The sequence below is a fragment of the Prosopis cineraria genome, unplaced genomic scaffold (genome assembly GCF_029017545.1).
Source record: "Prosopis cineraria cultivar Desert tree isolate PC_DT_omini unplaced genomic scaffold, ASM2901754v1 PC9, whole genome shotgun sequence".
NCBI classification, from domain to species: Eukaryota; Viridiplantae; Streptophyta; class Magnoliopsida; order Fabales; family Fabaceae; genus Prosopis; species Prosopis cineraria.
In genome coordinates, this window is record NW_026555340.1 from 14460394 (window position 1) to 14480662 (window position 20269).

Here is a 20269-nt window from a genome sequence, read left to right on the forward strand (position 1 = left end):
TACTCTTGCTAGATTTATATAAATATAATATCTCCACATTAGGCAAAATAAAAAAAGGGCCATGGAAAAACTTCATGCTGGTCGGGTATGAAGAACAGAACAACACATAATCCAGTATCATGAAATCAGTCCAACAAAATCATTCATTACTTCTATATTATCCTAAGACGATAAAAGGACTGAATTGAGAAGTAAAAAGAATTAGCATCTCCCTCTTATAAATTTTAATAAATGATTTACAATGGAATGGAAAAATGACAAGGCAAAACTCAAATCGATCAGCTGCAGAATTTATATCTTGCTTTTTGTCCCCTTGTTCATCAAATTAAAATTTCACAAATATGGGCAGAATAGGTGCGCTGAATGTTAAAGAAACAAGAATGAAACTAATGGCAAAAAAAAAAAAAAAACTGTAGATACAGCATCAAACCAGAATGAAGACGATGTTGAAGAAGAGAAGAACTAACCTTGATGAGTCCAAAAGTTGCAGCTATAGCACGCTGGAGAAGAAGAAGAAGCCACTGAATGATGCTTTGGCTGGGTTGGTTGAAGATGGGAGCTTTCTGAGCTGAGACACGTGAAAATGAAAATAAAATGATAGTCTGGGCACACGAAACAGATGAGTGCAAGAAGAAGGGCAGATGATGGAAAAAATAATTTACTCCCAAATCTCTCCACTTTGGGAGAGAAAAGATGAAAAGAAAATATAATGGGTCCCACATTTTATTTTCTTCCCACAATTTTTTTCCTTTCATTTTTTCTTTCCTATCCAAACAGAAAAAAAATTATTTTCTCTCCTATTTTTTTCCCATATTTTCTTTCTTCCCATATTTTCTTTTCTCCTATATTTTCTTCCCAACCAAACAGACCATTAGTCTTCTAAGCCTACAGTGAGATTTCAAATTTGATTGGATCTCATTTGTAATAATGTCAAATTTATGGTCCTTTAATAAAATTCTCTCTTTTTTCACCTAAGAATTATTTAAGCCTTTAGGAATATTGTAGAGTATATGATAAAATAAAAATAAATGATCATTATCGAAATAGAATGAGATGGAGTAAATAGAGTAGAACGGAATAGAACATTGAGAGTTTTATTAAAAAAATATGTAATTTTATTTAATAATTATTTAAAAATAATTATAAAAAATAAATTTAAATTAAATATAATTATATTTTTAGTTTTACGATGAGAGGAAATAAAAGAGTGATAGGAGGTGAGAAGGATAAGGAAAATTTTATAATAATATTATTTATATTATATCATTTTATTTTTAACCTTTGAAATTGAGGGTGAAGAAAAATGAATTTACAATAGCACAAGATGACTTCAAAGGTTATTCGACGTAAAATTTCTTCCTACTCTATTCCTTATTAAAAAAAAAAAAAAAAACTCAAACATTACCTAAAATAGAAATATGTGGGTTCAGGTATCGTGCAATTCTGCGAAATAAATTTTGGAAAGCAGATTACTCGTGTTAGATGCAGGCGGCGAATTTAAAGAAATGACGGCGGCGAGCTCTGATTCTGAGGTGAGTGCTGGTAAAATTTGTATCACGTCAAATTTAATAACCGATAAGCGTCTTCTTCAGTCACTTCGCTGTGCTTCTTTTTGATTTAAGCTTTCAAGTTTGTTTTGCTGTTGTGCTTGTGAAAATCAGTCCCAAAAGCCAAGTTACGAAACATTCCGATTGTTCTCCTCCACCGACAGCACCAGTTCTGGGTTCGGTTTTTTTGATGCTAGACAAGCACCTTCCATACCCCCACCTCCTTGTATTGAAGTGCTTGGCTCTGAGGTATTCTTTACTGTAGCTATTTTCTCTTTAGTCTTTGGTTTATAATTCGATGGGGATTATTTACTTCGATTTATGGGATTCATGTAAAATAGGCTTCACCGTCGGTGGAATACAGTGCGGAATCAGTGAGCTTGGATGGGGTTACTCTGCTGAAGGTAGCTTATCTCCTCCCAAACTTTTCTTGCCTGGAGATATTAAGACTTGAACTTCTGATAGTTTTATGGCTGGGTTTGATTTTGTTTTATTTTCTTGGATTAATTTGTTTTTATAACAACTGAAGTAATGCTTGTTCCATTCTCAGGGAAGGGTCAATACGCAAGAAGTTTTTGGCTTATCCAACTCTGATTTAGTGCCAGGGAAATATGAAGGTGGTGATATCTTGTGTGCATTTTCATATAAGTGTTTGGTGCATAGGAAATTTTCTTTCCAAGCTCTTGCAATCCTAAACTGTTTGGATATAATAGAAATTTATTTGTACAACCTTTTTTTTTTAATTGATATGTACAATATGTTTTAAGTAACATTGGGATGTTAAACTTTTTGTTTAAATTAGTTTCGAAATATATGAGACATATGGATATCCAGTATCCAAGTATTATTTACCACCAATTTGCTTTTTCTTTTCTTTTGCTGCTCATTTCTTTTGGGTCTAATTTAACATTTTCTTAGATACAAACTGACCGAATGTGTTTAATTTGGATTCTAGGTGGGCTAAAGCTGTGGGAAGGCTCACTAGATTTAACTAAAGCTCTTAATTCAGAAATCAGAAGCGGGCATATTTCATTTTCTAAGAAGCGAGTTTTAGAGGTTAATTCTTATTTTTAGGTGATTCTACAGTGTCTAACATATAACTTTGATTGTTTGCTCTGGAAAGGAGGAAAATTATCAATTACTTATGCCTGTTTTTGTTTTTCTGTTTGAAAGTATGCTTTCCTGTATTCTTTAATTGTTATTATCCTGTATTTTATCCTTCATTGGTGGGAATTTTTTAGATTACCACTTGCCATCTGTTACTGTTTGTATAGCTGGATGAATTTAAATATATGAAAGCTTCCACGTGTTAGATGCAGGAAAAATGAATAATTTTTTCAACCATTCTAAGCTTCTTAGTCTTAAGTTAACTGTTTTCTTATGGTTTCTTTCTTTGGAACTTGGATGGACATCCTGTTCTCCTCTCCTTGTATTTTTCTTCTCTCCCTTCTGAGAGTTAATGCAAAAATTGTTAATATAGAAGTTTCCATGGTGTGTAATGACATTTTTTTGAGTACTTATGTATGATTGTCTCGTGGTGCTGACTTTGTGTTGCATTATCTTTGTACTCTCATCTTTTTATCAGCATGCTAGCACTACATCAAGAAGTTTTCTTATGTACATGCTTGTTAACTGTTGATGCTATTTCTGCTTGAGAGATTTGATGGCAAAAGGTATTGCTGGTAAAAGTTAAGTTATTTTAATTTCATACTGGAGATGCAAATTTTTCCTCTGAACATGCATTGATAAAGTATGTTTTTTTTTTTTGGGGGGGGGGATTGGTATTGAGCTTTTATTCCCCACATGCATGAAGTGGGTCCCTGTCACCTTGCATGACTTTTGCTTATCAGTAATTGTGTGCTCCACTTTGCTTCTCATAAAGGTGGAGATGACAAACATTCATGCTGGTCTTCTAAGTCCTCTCCACATCTTTATTGTTTATACACCGTGTGACTCTCACGGCTCTTGTGTGTAAGTGAGGGAAAATTCATTTTTTAGGGATCCTTAAATTTCTTGCATCTACTGAGGGGAGTTTGAATTTGATTGTTTTGTTTTATCTGATAATATGATAGAGGCAAAAAATTTAGTAAATCAATCTTTGAGAAAGGGTTGATGGAAAAATTACAACCTTAATCTATATCAATAATTGAAAATCTTAAAACTATCTTTCCAGAAGCCAGGTATCATTAGTAGTTAGTGCAGTAAAATCTTTTTGAAGAGGAATGGGTTCTGAGAATTTCCTCACTCTTTTCCATGCTCAAGCATTAAAATGTACTAGATCTTTATCTGTGTTCTGCATGGCTCTTCTTCACTGTTGTGGACATTGAAAGTTCAAATGCAATAAGCCCCTTTTCATGATGTTTTCTGACACTCCATTTTTTCTGGTTTATAAGCACTGCACCCTTTTATATATATATATATATATATATTAAATAAGCTATGCCTAAGTTGTACTAAGGAAGTAATCTCTTTCAGTGTTTCAATATTTGACTTTTCAGGTTGGATGTGGTCATGGACTTCCTGGAATCTTTTCATTGCTTGAGGTGAAACTTGGCTCTTTGACTTTGTATTAGTTTAACAATGTGAAATCATTATATATATATATATATTATTGAAATTACTGTACCATTTATGTACATCTCATAAAATGTGTATTTTTTAATTGTTTTTTCATCCCTGCATTTAATGCACAGTGTAAAATCTACTTCATAATTTTGTGTCTATTCTGGTTTCTTTAGGGGGCAGCTGTCGTGCATTTCCAGGACTTCAATGCTGAGGTCCTACGTTGTCTCACCATCCCCAATGTAAACACAAATAAATTTGGGAAACCTCATCCATCATCTTCAAACATAGCCATATGTGATGAGGAAGAAGTTCGCTTTTTTGCTGGTGACTGGAGTGAAATTGATAAACTTCTCCCTTTCGTGGATAACAATGCAAAGGATGGTCCTGGTTATGACTTTATTCTGATGGCAGAGACTGTTTACTCAATCAGCAGTCTCCAAACCCTCTATAATCTTATCAAGAAGGTACTATTTTACTGTTACAAGACATAATAGTATTTTCTGTATTGAGTGACTGAAATATAAATGAAGGCACAAAAGTTAATATTATGACTTCCATATTAGGAAAACATATTTTTAATTTGTATCAAAGATTTTAACATGTTTCTAGTTTGATATTCTGCTATGATGTTTATAATTCATGCAATACATGCTTATCATCCAGTATCCATATACAAGTCAAGGGGAAAAGGAAGGGACAAAACGAAGTATATTGTTGAAAGATTCACTGACTATGCATATAACACTCACTGGCCAACTTCTGTACATACTAGTAATGTAATCACCCAACGACACCTACACCCTTTATTTTGGTGGTTCACAAAGTCCAGCAAACTCTTGGCATACATTCTGGATGTCAAGGACTTGTAATAGTTACCGTGCATGAAATGGTAAATCACAAGATCCTAGAAACCCTTGGTCTTCTCCATTAAATTATTTGAGCGTAAATAAAGAGACACCAAGGTTTTGATTAATGATGGATCTCCTTTCAAACATGCCTGTTCTTTTCCCACCTTGAATTTCATAGTGAGCTATCTCCAATGGACTCTAGCCTTCCCAAGTGATTCCATCCAATTATGGACTGAGTCTCTCTCTGTTAATATCTTGCAAGCCCTTGGCTTTCTTGGGCATTTTGTGCAACACACCATTGTTAAGCCAAAGCGTGCTTTGATATTTTGTTGTGTTCAAATAATTGAGGTATTTGATTTACTCATTATGCGTAATGAGGAGCAACATGTTGAGATATCTATTGGGTATGCTATTGAGTAACCAATATATTTTTGCATATCATCTTTTAGCTTTTAACTTGTCAATGTTTCTTAAGGTGCATCATATAGTACAATACATGAAAATTTAAGACAATGATGCATCTATGACATGCAATACTGTTGACTCAGTTGGGTTGTACTCGTTTGTCTGGATACTTTTCTTAAAACACATTCTTGCTTATCAATTCAAATGTTCAATACAGTGTCTGCGCTATCCTGATGGAGTTGCTTACATGGCTGCAAAGAAGTATTATTTTGGAGTAGGTGGTGGAACTCGACAATTCTTATCTGTGGTGGAAAAAGACGGTGAGCTAGTCATGACATTTGGTTACGATGTTAGTTGGGTAACCCATGCCAATATATATGCTGTATTAAACTTTTCCCCCTGTGCCTGAGGTGAAGGAAAAAAACTGCTATACTTACAGTTATGTAGTTCACCTTGCCCTTTTTTCTTCCCTTTTTTTCTTCTAAATGGTTGTTTGTTATGTCCTTCTGTTGCATGAAAAGAGGTAATCTGGTAAAGCTTCAAGCTTTTAGTATGCCACCCCTTGTTGTAGGTGTAACAATACTGAAGGTCTTGTCCCATTATAAGCCATACACAGAAAGTCCTGTCTTTTCCTTCTCTTTAAATTATGGGACCATGTACCTCATCCAGGTTAAAACAAAAATCTAGTCTCACTATGCCTTTTACACATCAGACCATGAAAGATGCCAAGACATTGACATGATATACTTGTTTGGTATACAGAAAACGAAAGAAAAATGGAATAGAAAAAGTAGTTTGGAAGGTAGAACATAACTCTTGTGCCTTTTTGATGAAAAAACCAAAAAAAGAGGTAATGATGACCGATCATTGCAAGAATATAGCCGATGGAGACTTGTATTATTTCTGGAGATATCAAGAAATTGGTTACAATCTCCTATGAATGATGGAAGAGGAAAATGAGTTATGGGGCCCCACTCTTTTTGCTGTCTGGCTCTCATCTTCTGTTACAGACTTGCTGTCACCATCATTATCTTGTGCATCCTCTTACACATGGCCGACTATGTTATCTTGCTCATCAGTAATATACATTGCATCACAAGAGAAAATAACTCTTCATTTTTCTATTGGGCAAACATAACTTGTGGTCTCTATAGTTTTAACTCATTTTGCCATAGGTCCTTATAGTTTTTTCCCCCATTACTCTAGGCCTCTCTAGTTTATCTTGTCTGCAATGTTAGTACCTCTTTTTTGAATATATCTAGAAAGACGGTGAGATGGCAATAACAATATTAAATATACTAACAATGACCAATGTTGTTAATTTGTATTGAGGTGGGATTATGATTCAGCTTATTAATAGTGCTGTCTGCCCCATTTTGTTTTATGTTTTAATCTCTTGAATCATAATTTCACCTTAACACAGATTAATGACGTTAGTCACATGTTAGCATATTTGACATCGTTAATGTCACCTCATTGTTCTTTTAGATACATTTAAAAATATAGAGACCAATGTTGCAGATGAGATGAGCTAAAGGGACTTGAAGCGATGGAAAAGCTTACAAGGATCTATAACCAATAGTTATATTTTCCTTTTTATTTTCTTTCTTTTTACCAATTATACTGGTTGCACTTGCCTTTTGCTTTTGCAGGCATCATGATTAGTACTCTTGTTGCTGAAATCACAGATGGTGCATCTAACGTGCGTGAAGTATGGAAGCTTTCATTCAAGTAGTACTGTGAGTTTATTCCTTCTTTACTTGAACCATCACATGTTTGTTCACTCCATGTCCAATCTTTTGGCTTGTTCTTCCCTTTAACGGATGGATGTCCTTACGATGAAAATGATTGGCTTGGGGAACAAGTTGCCTCAATGAAGTGGCAATATTTCAAAAATGGAATCGCATTGTATCTTATTCAACACTTCATGTGATTGATACAATACATCAAATTACATTTGAACAACATTTTATCCTATCACCTTGTGGTGATCATATGATGTCTCTTGTATCTGTGTCAAGATAGGTGCTTTTTAGGTTGACTCCATTTTACTTGTTTTGAGGGCATATTATGGTGGAGATTGTATCCTCCAGAGAATTTTCTCATCTCATTCCTATACTTTTGCAATTAGATTTTATTTTCCCTCCATTAATTTGGAAGTCTTTTAGTATTTATTCTCAAGTTTAAAAGTGCAATCGCTTCTTCGTGTTTTTGTTAAAATATAGTTTTTACATCCCAAAACTTGTTCTGATAGGCTAGCTAAATTAGCCCACAAATTACAAATTGATTTTTGCATTTTGATCAATGGAATGATAAACCCATTTCAACCATTGTCTTCATTGACACGAGTTTTTGTAGAAGTGTCATGAAACCTTACATTCTTCCTAAAGAAGAATGGGTCTCACATAATGAGTATTTCACTACTACTGATAGAAAGCCCTTCAGGATAGATCTTATTAACAATAGAAAAATTGGTATAAGATTTTTCCCTAGATGTGTTGTCTAGACAAAGCTCTTTGGAAAGTGATTTACTAGCCAAAGATATCCTTATAGTCTATGATGTCTACTAACAAACAAGAAATTTACAAGTACTTCCTAAAGGACTAAGGTTTAAACAATTCTTTAACAAGACACTAATATCTCGAGTATCTTGGATATTTAACGAGCTCCTTCAGGCTATGAACAAATGAGGGATCAAATTCAGTTTTGCTATGAAAGTCATGGTCAGTTCCAACATCAAATTCCTTTATGGAAGAATGAAGAATTTTTTATTAGGCTTCCATTTAAGAAGAATGGGGATGTTGACATCTCATCTTGGAATGAATTCAGAAGAACTAGAACTAGCACGCGAAGAGTGCGTAGCTTTACTTAAGCAAGGGCTTATAGGACCAATCAAATTTGATTGGGCCTGTCAAGCATTTTATGTTTAGAAGAGATCAAAAAACAAAGAAAAGGTTGGTAATTTATTATAAGCCTCTTAATGCCTTTCTTCAAGACGATAAGTTTCTTCTTCCAAATATCAACACTCAACTAGTCCATGTGAAGTGGACGAAGATAATTTGAAAGTTTTATCTCAAAGGAGGATTTTAGCAGCTAGGAATTGATCTAACAGTCCATTATAAGATGACTTTATGTATTCCTAATACACAATACCAATGGACGGTTATGCCATTTGGACTCAAGACAGCCCCCTCACTGTTTCAGAAGACTATGATCAACATCTTTGAGTTCATTATTAAAACTACCCTGGTGTGTATTGATGATATATTACCGTTCTCAGAAACTGAATGAGTATAAGGACTTATTAGCCTATTTCTTCAAAATAATCCAAACATGGGAGATTATGCTTTCAACTCGTGAGGGTCACATAGGGGCAGCCAAAATAGAGTTCTTGGGTATGATTATTTAAGATGGATAGTATTAGCCTAGTTCACTCATTGTTTAGGAACTATTGAACTTTCTTGATGAGAATTTGATAGTAACTCAAATTCAACAACTATTAGGGATCTTGAATCATATCAGGACTTTATTTCTCTTGTGTTCCCTCATATTAGCCAAGTTGTTTAGGCTATTGTGACAAAATCCACCATCTTGGAGAATCAATCAAAATAAAGCTGTTAAAGGATATCCCAGCATCTCTACCATTAAGGATTTCAAATAAAGGACAAAGAAAAGTGTAAATTGATGCAAATGATGATTATTAGAGAACAGTATTTGTTCACGAAGAAAATGGAAAAAGGAATTACTGTGGTCATGCTAATGGAGAATTCAAAGCCTTTAAAAAGCATTATCATATAGCTTATAAAAAAGTTCTAGTTATGAGATGTGGTATTAAAAAATTTAGTTTTCATCTTAGACTAACCACTTTGTGGTAGAAATTGATAGCATCTCATTCCCAAAAATTCTTGATCAAAACAAAAAAGTACCTCTTTGGGACGTAATTCTTTTAATGGAAAGACTAGTTTTTTTGCTATAAATTTATAATTTGACATATATAAGGAAACCACAATACCATTGCTGAAAGAGTCTAGCTCATAACACCCTCATATTGCCGACCTTTTCTCATCTTTAACATCATGTCTAGAAAGTTAGTGTTCCCTCTTAATTCCAATCCCAAATTTGTTCTTGAAGTACATCAATTAGCTAAAAGAAGTTTGTTCTTTTGGCTCCATCTTCTCCTCCAAAAAACTCAAATCCACCTACAGCTTGAATACTTTGATATCCTGGCTCCTTATCTAGTCATTCCTTATATCTAAGGTCTTATACTAAAAAAAGCCATATGGTACATCTAGTTCCTTTTAGCCTTGTATGCATGTGCATTCACTATCCCACCTTTACTTGTTTATTGCTATCTTTGTGACACTAGTAATGAAGGCCCTAACCTTTAGAATTTCCTTGAGTGGTTTTCACCACTACCTAGGTGGCGTAAGAAATAACATAGTCATGGAAGTTTTTGGCTTATGGAAGATACCATTGAACAGGGAGAATGTTTATTCCTTCTTCATCATTCATCATCCTTACAATTTGGATACTTATGGGAACCTCTATGTTACTAATTGGACTTACTCGTGGAAATCTTATACTAATTGGCCATCATATAAGAAAGAAGTTTTAACTAAGTTAACAGATTTTTTTATGTGTTTTAAATAATTTTACAGCCACAAGCCTAAATCTTCAGTGTACTTCACTTTGTTTTATTCCATTTCAGCTTGTCATCCATCATAGATGATCCTCTTATTATAAAATATCATCTTTTAGAATGGGTTGTGAGTATTGCTTTATAAAAAGGATATTTTACATAGATAGAACGAGCTTCCATAACCTATGAAGCCCAGACATCCCAAGACTTAGAGCTTCTTCCACCAGATGGTCGAGATCCATATAAAAGAGGACATCCCAAGACTTAGAGCTTCTTCCACCAGATGGTCGAGATCCATATAAAAGAGGGTCTCAGTTTTATCAACAATTTTTTGAAGCATGAGATTCTTTCACTCTATGACAATCCAATGAACAAGAAGACAAAGAAACATAGTGGGTAGAGGACACGTCAGTGTGACTCTTTAAAAAAGAAGAAAATAGGTACTCCAACTTGTTATTTGACCAAGAAAGCATCTACAAGCATATGAAATAATGGAGCCTTGTCATGTGTAAGAAAAGTAGCTTTATATTTTGTCTTTTATTTATTGTTGAAAGTTGCTTTAGCTTTTGTCAAGTCAGTTGCTTTTACTTTTGCTTTTGTCAAGTTTGTCTTTTCTTTTAGTTACATTTACTTTAGCTTTTAGTAAAATGAGTAGATATGTAATAATATATGCTTCTTTTACCTTCTCCCTTCATTTACAAAAAGGATGTAAGGTAGATTTGGTTCAAAACTTGTTTGAAGAATAGAAATCAGAGTGTTTTCTCTCATGTCCTTTTAAATTTTCCCTTCTCTCCTAAAAGTTTGACTCAATAATATCATACTTCTATCAAATGAAGATTCAAGTATGTTCTACATTTGTATTTCTAAAGAACCTGTGCATAAAAAAAAAATCTAACCACGATCTATGAGTGTGAGCCATGTCATTATGTTTAAAAATCAATGAGTTGATATATTAAGGGGTTGAGGATCTTAAAGTTGTTCATGTTTGCCTATGAGTGGTGTTAAGAGGCCTTACTTGGATCAATATTACTCCTCAATATTACCCTTGGATTTCTGGGTTTGTAGTGATTATGAGATTTGACTTCGTGGTATTAGAGCCTTGATCTCATTAACAAAGGTAGGGTGATATTGATGATAATGAGTAAGGAGAATTCAAAAATAAGTGAAATATGAGAAACCTCATTGATGTCCTCAGAACCAATGTCTTTCTTAAGCCTTTTCCTTTGATTGCCTTTCTTTTTTTGTAAAGCAAACCCTTTCTAACGAAATAGAAAATCTGGTTGAATTTGCTATTCTTCTAGAAGATGCAAAGATCTAAGATACAGACCTCCCTCTTCTTAGACCTTATACTTCGTATCATAAAACAAACTTTTTTACCAAGGGGATTATATCCCTAATCTCCACTAGACGCCTACAAGTGAATGAAGTTGTCCAAACTTTTTAACTTGATCCATGTGGTCTTCTAGCCACCTCTACTAAATAGTACATGGCTCTTGAGATTCCACAACCTCTTAAGAACATCTAGAAATTCTAAAGATATATTCACCTCCATGTTGAATCATTTTGTCTGATCTTGACTCTCTATGGCAGAAAAGGGATTCCTTTTATAGCCAAGATAGCTTTGGTGGATATTAGCTACACATCCTACAATAATACCTTGATTGGAACTTTGTTGGCTATCCTTAGCCAAGGGAGCATGACCCTCATTATTGCTCTTGATTTCAACATCAAATTGACATATTTGACTCTTTCTACGGGATTAGAGGTCTAGATCCATATAGTTGGACCGAAGCAAGACCCAATAGCCATCATGGCTACCCTCTATCACCAAATTGTTTACAGACTCCAATATCATTTACTTGATCTCCACTTTCCTTACTCAACTGAGGATAGTTGATATATGGTTTTTAAAAGACCTGGTGAATCCTTAGTGATTCAAATCCTGAGACATTTACCTCGAGAAAAGCTTACACAATTGATGCCTCTAGAGTGGATCAACAATTATGAAAAGTAAGTTACATGCTGACCAAAAAGATGTACATATAACAAAATCTCTTGTTTTGTATAAATTATCAAATGGGACTGTTAAATCAATCTTCAATAGGCCTGGATCTCATGATCTAACTTAGTGTTCTAGCTAAACACCGACAATAACACTAGCCTACACTTAGCATAAGAGTGATCCTCTTGTTAAGTTCTTCACTAAAGAAACCAAACCAGTCTATGTATTTTATGTTAATGGTCACTTTATTTGAGATTGTGCTCTAGATATATGTGAGCCTGAATGTGACTTATGAGTTTTGGGATGACTAGTATGGTAGACAAAGGACTGCCAAAAAGCCCAAACAGCATAGATCTCCTTGCAGACATAAATGTCTTTCACAGGATGATGAACGACGATTGTGGCTTGAAACAAACCGAAAGATGAGTTGGGCCTCTAAATCCTTCTCACTGAAAGAAGCTCTCTTTTTGAGCTTCTTAAAGAATTAGGCCATGAAGATCTCCCCCTATTAGAGAAATCTAAACTTGTGATTTCAATGTCCTCACTGGAAAACAAGCTTTGCCTTGTTTAATAATGATGAGGCCATATGAGGAAAATTTGTCTCCTTTGGAACACAGATTGGATGAAAGAACAAAGGTGACTAGCAGTCCCTTCATTTTGACGACTGAAGCTGCTACTAGGGGACTCTTAAGCCTCTGTCTAAGTGGCAAAAGTTTTTAACTAGCAATCTCATAATGTTGTCAGCCAAAACAAAGTCTTGCACAAGATTGACTTTAAGCTTGATCATCTTACAAGTAGCACATATGCCTTGTCCATACAGGTTAAATATTGATCTATGTAAGGTCTTTTAATGCCACTCCTAGGAAAAACACGAGTTATTTTAAAATCCTCAACTCATAGATCTTTAAGCGTAGTGATATATAAGGGTGAGCAAAACCGAACCGAAGCCGAAAATCGAACAAACTGAATCGAATTTTCTCTATTTGATTCGGTCTATTTGATTTTTTGGTTTGATTCGGTTTTTCTATTTTAAATATATCGGTTGATCGGTTCGATTCGATTAGTAAAATTTAAAATCGAATAAACCGAACCGACCGAATTACATATAATTTATTAATTTATAAATTATATTTAATTTATAAATTATTTTATTTTATTTTTATTTTTTATTTTAATAAAGAATAAAAAATAATAACATCACTTGAAATTCTATTTTAGTCAGTCACTCTCATCAATAGGTGTTGTGACTGGATTATGGGGCCATTATTTGATCATCGGTGTTTATTTGTGGTTGTTTATTTGATTATCCATGCCTTTATAATATTTGGCTTTATGTCATATGGGTGTAATTAGAATGGGCTCATATTGAAAAAAATGAATAGAAAAAAAGGTCCAATTTTGTAGTGTTGTTTGTTTTAATATTTAAAAAATGGGCCCAATTTCAATAGCCCAATATGAAACCGAAAAACCAAATTAATTGACCGAACCGAATTATCAAATTTCGATTCGATTCGGTTTTCATTTTAAGTGTTATTCGATCGATCGGTTCTGTATATTTTGAGACCAAACCGAACCGAACCGACCGATGCTCACCCCTAGTGATATGGCTTACACTCATGGATTGTGGTCAAATTTTTTTTGATGCACAAGTTCCTTAGAGAGGTAAGTGTGGAGTATACTTGAATCTTAGTTTGATATAAGTGTGATATTTTTGAGTCAAGCTTTTAAAAGAGGAGAGAATCTAGAGAGATAAAAGGGAAAACACTTTGATTTATATTCTTCAAATAAGTTATGAATTAAGTCTATCTTACAATATGACTGAGGCTCTTTTTTACAGATGAAGGGATGAGGTAAAAGACGTACATTATTATTGCATGTTTGCTCATTTTTCTAAAAGCTAAAGTAGACATGATTAAAAGTAAAGATAGACTTGACAAAAGCAAAAGTAAAAGCAACAGACTTGATAAAAGAAAAAGTAGCTTTTAACAATGAATAAAAGACAAAAGCTCAAAGCTACTTTCCTAAAGATATTGTTGACAAAAGTATATTCCTATGTGTGACAAGGCTCCATTATTTTATATGCTTGTAAGTGTTTTCTTGGTCAGATGACAGGTTGGGTACCTACTTTCTTCTTTTCTAAAGAGCCACGTTGAGGTGTCGTCTACCCACTCTATTTCTTTGTCTTGTTCACTAGATTGTCTTAGGGTGAAAGAGTCTTGTGCTTCAGGAAATTGTTGATAAAATCGAGACCCTATTTCAAATGGATCTTGACTGTTTCAAGGAGTCAGCTTTAAGCCTTGAGACGTTTAGAATTCATGGGTTATGAAGGCTTATTCCATTCATGTGGAATATCTTTTTTGTAAAGCAATACTTGCAACCCATTTTGGAAGTTGATATTATATAACAAGAAGATTATTTAGGTGAAATGGAATTGGACCAAGTGAAGTACACTTGAGATTTGAATTCTCTGCTAGTATGACTATAGTAATGTTTTTTTTTTATTTTCTTCTTCAATGAGTACTACTCCCTAATAGTCATCACTTGCATCAATTTGTAGTATTCTTTGTCCTTTATCTAGAATCCTCAATGGTGGAGGATGTTGGGATATCTTTTTCAGATATTAGATAGCTTTAGTTTGATTGATTCCCTAAGGTAGTGGTTTTTTTTTAATAGCTTGGACAACTAGCTAGTATGATGAGACACAAGTGAGAAATAAAGTCCTTGATATAATTTACGATCCCCAAGAACTGTTGAATTTGAGTTACTGTCAAATTCTCATGGAAAGTTTAGTAGTTCTTGTGTAATGTGTTAACTAGGATGATATTGTCCATTTTGGATAATTATTCTCAAGAACTTTATTTGCGCATCCTTGATGCGACCTTTATAGGTTGAAATCATAATCCCATATGTTTGGATTATTTCAAAGAATTGGGCTAATAAGTACTTGTGCTCTTGTTCAGTTCTAAGAACAATAGTATGTCATCAACATACATTAGGGTACTTTTGATAATAGGCCTAAAGATGCGAGTCATAGCTTTTTAGAACAATGAGGGGGTTGTCTTGAGTCCAAATGGCATGGCTGTCTATTGATATTATACATTAAGAAAGATGGAATGGTTTTGAGGAAATGGGTGAGGTTTATGGTATCTTACTCATATTTTTTGAATTCCCTTTACTTACCATCATCAATAGTATCCTACTTTTGTTAATGAGATAAATGTTCTAACTTTAGCCTTATTGGAGTTGATTAAATCATTAATGTCAAGTCTAACCCATTGTATTATTGAAAGATTTCATTTGACTTTAGATCTCACCCTACCCTTACTCAAGTGATTAACTCTTGATTGAAGCTTCATATCATTTACTATTTGTTGGGGGTAAGAAAATGCAATATCTTTACCATTACAGCCTGTGGTTTGATGCAAAACACTAAAACCATTTTAAATGCTTGCTTTACATAGCTTATTGAAGGCTGGGATTTTATGATAAAAGGAGAAGCAATTAATACTCTAAAGATGTAGATTTGATGTTATTAAAAAAAATAAGGATTAAGGTTCACTTATGCCTTTGAATTTTTCTCTAAGGGTTTACAAGTACCTTAAATATGACATTTGGTTAGTTTTGTCCCTAAATGTTTGAAATGCATTGCCTCATCATCCCACCAATAACATGCCATAACGTTCGTTGCCTTAATATTTTATTACAAAAAATGTAAAAAAATGGTGGGACCCATTCCAGATTATGATGCGTTAATAGTAGGGTGACGAGGCATTGTATAACATTCAGGGATATTAATGATCCAATGAGTTCAGGGTACTTAAAGATTTGAAGGGAAAAGTTTAGGAGTAAAAGTAACCCTTAACCTAAAAAATAATTTAAAAAAAATAAAGGGAGGAAGAAGATGTATATTTGGTCAGTTCTTGTCTTACTAGCAAAGGTGGTGTCTATTGTGAATCCCTTATAGAACCTTCGTCTTATGAGTTCAAATGTTAGTACTAGGAAGATATTGTCTTAAAAATAAGGAGAATGATGATTAAGTTTTAAGGAGACCAATTAATTCGTGCAAATTCTCAACCAATTTCAAAATACTATAAAAGTCACTTGAAAAAAAAAGTAGTTCTTATTATAAATCATTTGAATGGATATTAATTATGTTTTTTAATATTACCCTATTTAAAATATTAAATATGACATATGATATAATGTAAATTTAAATATGGTTAAAATTAAGAATTTATCTCATTTTTAGATGACGTTAATGATTTAATTAGCTCTCCTTAATTTTGATGAGATTGGTAAATGTGCTTAAAATAGGATAGGAGGGAGTATATTAGTACAATATGCTGATAGGTCCTTTGTTTAAAAATAAGGGTTAAGAGTTATTTTTATTTTTGAACTTTTTACATGGGATTTGAGAATCCTGTCATTCATTGCGTTGCTTTTTGACCATTTTTTCTTTGATGGATGTGTTATGTTAATTTTTGTTTTTGTTTTTTTATGGCAATATGACTCCTAAGTAGATGCATTTTAGGACATGTTTGGTTGGGTTTTTAACTTTTAAGGGGAGGAAATGACCTCAAAAAATGAGTTTAGGACATCAAGTATTCTTGAGCGAATACTTTAAAGGCAAAAGCGATCCTAATAAATTCACATGATCTAAAAAAGTCAACAAAACATGCCAACTCTAGCTTAGTAGATAATAGTCGATAAAGTGATGCGTGAACAGTAAGATAATGAGGCATTGAAATTTAAGAGTCCAAAGGCAAAAAGGACTTAAAATTGAGTTCAAGACACCCTCACAAATCTTACGTGAAATGTTTGAGGGTAAAAATTATAACATCCTCAATTTTAAACTATATTAAACAAACTCGATTAGATTAATTAAATGTGTTAGTGAGGTGTGAGGCCAAAGGGACCTAATGGGTGTGTTCGGTTTCAATTTCAGCTCTAAATGCGAGTTCGAAGGAGAATCGAGTCACCCGAGAATTGAAAGAGGAATAAATTCTGAAGAGGGAGATTCTTTGCCACGAGCCACGACTTGTAGATGAGCTGCCATGGCGCCTATATGGCAACATGCTTGGGGGAGGCTCTCAGTGTCATGCGTTACGGCGTATGGTCACATTTCTGTTGTCATAAGTCGCGAAATGAAGTAGAAAGTAAAGGAAAAGCAAAGGAAATCAAGAGAGATGCGAAAAATCAGTGTTAGGGCTTGAAGAAACCAATTTGTAGGAGTAATTTGAAGCTCATTAACACCAAGGGTAAGCTTCCTACACTTAAATCTCTCTCTCTTCTTTCATTTTCTTGATGGTAGAAGTTAAGGTTTGATTAATAATAATAATTTTTAATCCATAAGGGTTATGGGTCCAAACCCATTAACTTAAATAGAATTAATGGGAGTAGATTAAGTTAAGTAAAATTGGTATTTATAATTATATGATGATTGGTAGATGGAAGACATTAAATGTCCAAAATTTCCATAAATGTGGCGGTTAGGAACAATGTGGTTCCATTAATAACCATTAAAGGGCTCAATGATATTAATGAGGGTTAAAGAAAGCTAAGAAATCCTATGAGTACTTTTACATAAATTAAGAATGAATATTGAATATTAAGAAATGTTGAAGTATTAGTGAAATTAGCTTAAATATGGATATTGATTATTTGCATAGTAAATGCTTATAGTGTTACTACCTTTGGCACCATTCTAACTTCTTGGAAGCTTTGAAAGTGAGTATTTGAGGGGTGAAACTTTTAACCTTTCAAAGGTTTGAAGTAATCGGGAGAATTTTATCTTATGCTTTTGTGTGTTATTTAGTTTATTGATTTATGATTGATCATTAAAAAGTGTAAATTAAAATGAAATACAAGTGTGACATGATTTGTTAGAAAATTCACTAGATTGATTTTGTGAGTTTGATGCCTTGTGATGTGAAATTCCTTGAGAACAATATTGATGGATTTTCGTATTATGTTTATTGGGAGTTCAATGACTTTGTAATTAGAGAAGTAACATGAATTTTTGTTTAAAAGAAGTTCAATGATGTTTAAAATAGTGGAGTTCAATGATTGTAAATGAGTGAGGTACAATGATTTTAAAATTTAGAGTTCAATGACTTATTTGACTTGAAGTTTCATGAAAATGTGTTTAAGGAATTCAATGATTTGTAAAGTGGTGGAGTTCAATGAAAGTAGATAAGTGGAGTTCAATGAATTGGTTTTTGTATATTATATGATTGCCTTAATTGTGATTGAGTACAATGATGAGTATAATCTTGCTTGTAATAGTGCATATATGTATGTATGTATGTATGTATGTATTGCATGATTTTGAGAGGAGGGAGTTCGTTTAGGAAGATGAGTAGAGAGTTAAATCTATGTGGTAGGACTCCCATCTAAGTGATGGCTTGCCTGGATTGATTTTATTCTTTTTGTCCCACTTGTTCAATGAAGGACTGTCTCACTGGTTCAACAAGGAACTCAAACCTAGCTAGCTATTCACTGGTTCAACGAGGAAGTTAGTTTAGGGTGTATGACACCCCATAGTGTGAAAAATGAGGGAAACCGTGTTCTATAAGTGAGTTGGGCACGCCGTAGCTGAGTAATCCCCTCACAAGTGTTTAGATTAGGGAAGTTGTGGATTATAGACTATCCCATTGTGTTATAGGCTACGGTTTCATGTCAGAGGAATAAGGAGGATATAAGGGATGTATGATCATATATATAGTGAGTAAGGGCACATGATTGTTTGTCTTGTGACCCTAATGAGAATATTCATGAATTGAGTCATAATTACTCCCGATTATGTGTAATTGTATTGTGTGATAAACTTTTTGAGATTTGAAGATTGTTGAAAAGTTTTATTTCTCAAGTATGTACTATTATGCTTTGAAGTGTGAACATAGATTCTCAAATGTTTTACATGGTTTAAAATATTGATATTATTTGCCACTTGCATTTAAACTAATTGACATGCATTAATATGGGTTAGTTAGATTTTGATTACTGAGTGGTTGTACTCACTTTACTATCTTCAATATTATAGGAAATAGCTCGGGAAGTTTGTATAGAGGAAAGCTTCTAGAGGCTTAGGATTGCGATCCTAATTTGTGTCTCTTTATTTTCGGGTCATTATCTGTATTTGACAATTTCAATTACCAACTAGGGATAGATCATTTTGATTCTTACTTGCATGATGAGAATTGTGGAGTTGAAAGTGTATTTTGGACCCTAGGGAGTGAGTTGATGATATATGTTATATGTGATAGGACTAAAATACTAATGCAAGTAGGATTATAGCATATTTTGAAATGATTATGGATTACTTGATGAAAATTGTGTATGTTTTTTTTCCTTTAAGATTAAGGGGGTTGAGTAGTGAAAATGTGATTTATGAGTATTCAATGTGATATGGTGCATTGCATGAGTTAGTCTTGATGATGTGCATGTGATCAAATTAGTGTCAGTGGCTATTGGCATTTGAAAATTGAATTGGATGCTTGGTTTTGTGAAAATTATTGAAAAAGTACAAGTTTTTAAAAGAGTGTGAAAATTTTGATTGAGTAGTAATTTTGTTATGAAACTAAAGCCATTAGCTAATGCTTGAAAAGAGCTTTTTGTAGATATTTAGTTCATATCAATCGAACATCGGACAGAGAAATGAAACATGTCAAAAGTTGCCCCAAAAGCTGTCAAATTAACAGCAAAATTTATTGTCAAAATTTGTGTAGTTGTGCTGCGGTTCAAGGTACCACGAGCCACGGCGAATGTCACAGAGGCGATCGCAGTGCGCACCCTAAAATTTTTTTTAGAATTTTCTTGAATTTAAATTTTTAAGCAAATGTACTCATATATTTTTAACCTTCTGCATATTTTTTAACTTTGGTTTGTCTAATTGTAACATTTTAAAAATGGTTTTAGTTATGCAAACTTGGGATTGTTATTTTTCTAATCATTTGAAACTTAGTATTATGTTAACTATTTTAATCTCATTTTTTTTGTTACTTGAGAATTAGTTTTATTTATGGGACAGCTCGAGGAGGATATTACAAAATGATTCTTAATTAAAAAGCTATAGTTTAGCCCACCATGACAAAGCTAACATTTTTTTTTTTTAACAATACATGAAACAAGTTGAAAGATGAATGATCTGTTCCGCAATTGTAAGTGCTAAAATGTAAAAGACCACAGGATTTAACTTGATAAAGTGCGTATTTGATTTTTTGTTAGTTAAAAGTCAGTTTATCAAAAATTTATTTTGATAAAT

General features: G+C 33.4%; 1 protein-coding gene across 4 annotated transcripts; it reads left to right on the forward strand.

The window, feature by feature from the left end:
• Positions 1-1395: 1395 nt before the first annotated feature.
• LOC129320313 (uncharacterized) lies at positions 1396-19994 on the forward strand. 4 transcript variants are annotated; one of them, XR_008595730.1, is made up of 11 exons: positions 1396-1532; positions 1662-1796; positions 1889-1951; positions 2098-2164; positions 2503-2603; positions 4046-4090; positions 4286-4576; positions 5583-5685; positions 7018-7104; positions 16952-17264; positions 19734-19994. XR_008595730.1 is itself a non-coding variant. In XM_054965699.1 (10 exons), exons 1-9 carry the CDS (start codon positions 1506-1508, stop codon positions 7098-7100), a joined length of 915 nt encoding a protein of 304 aa, XP_054821674.1. In that variant the 5' UTR covers positions 1396-1505; the 3' UTR covers positions 7101-7104; positions 19734-19994. The 4 variants fall into 4 exon arrangements, 2 of the variants coding, with proteins under 2 accessions (XP_054821674.1, XP_054821675.1); XR_008595731.1 differs by lacking the exon at positions 19734-19994 and adding an exon at positions 19049-19338; XM_054965699.1 differs by lacking the exon at positions 16952-17264.
• The last annotated feature ends 275 nt before the right edge of the window (positions 19995-20269 follow it).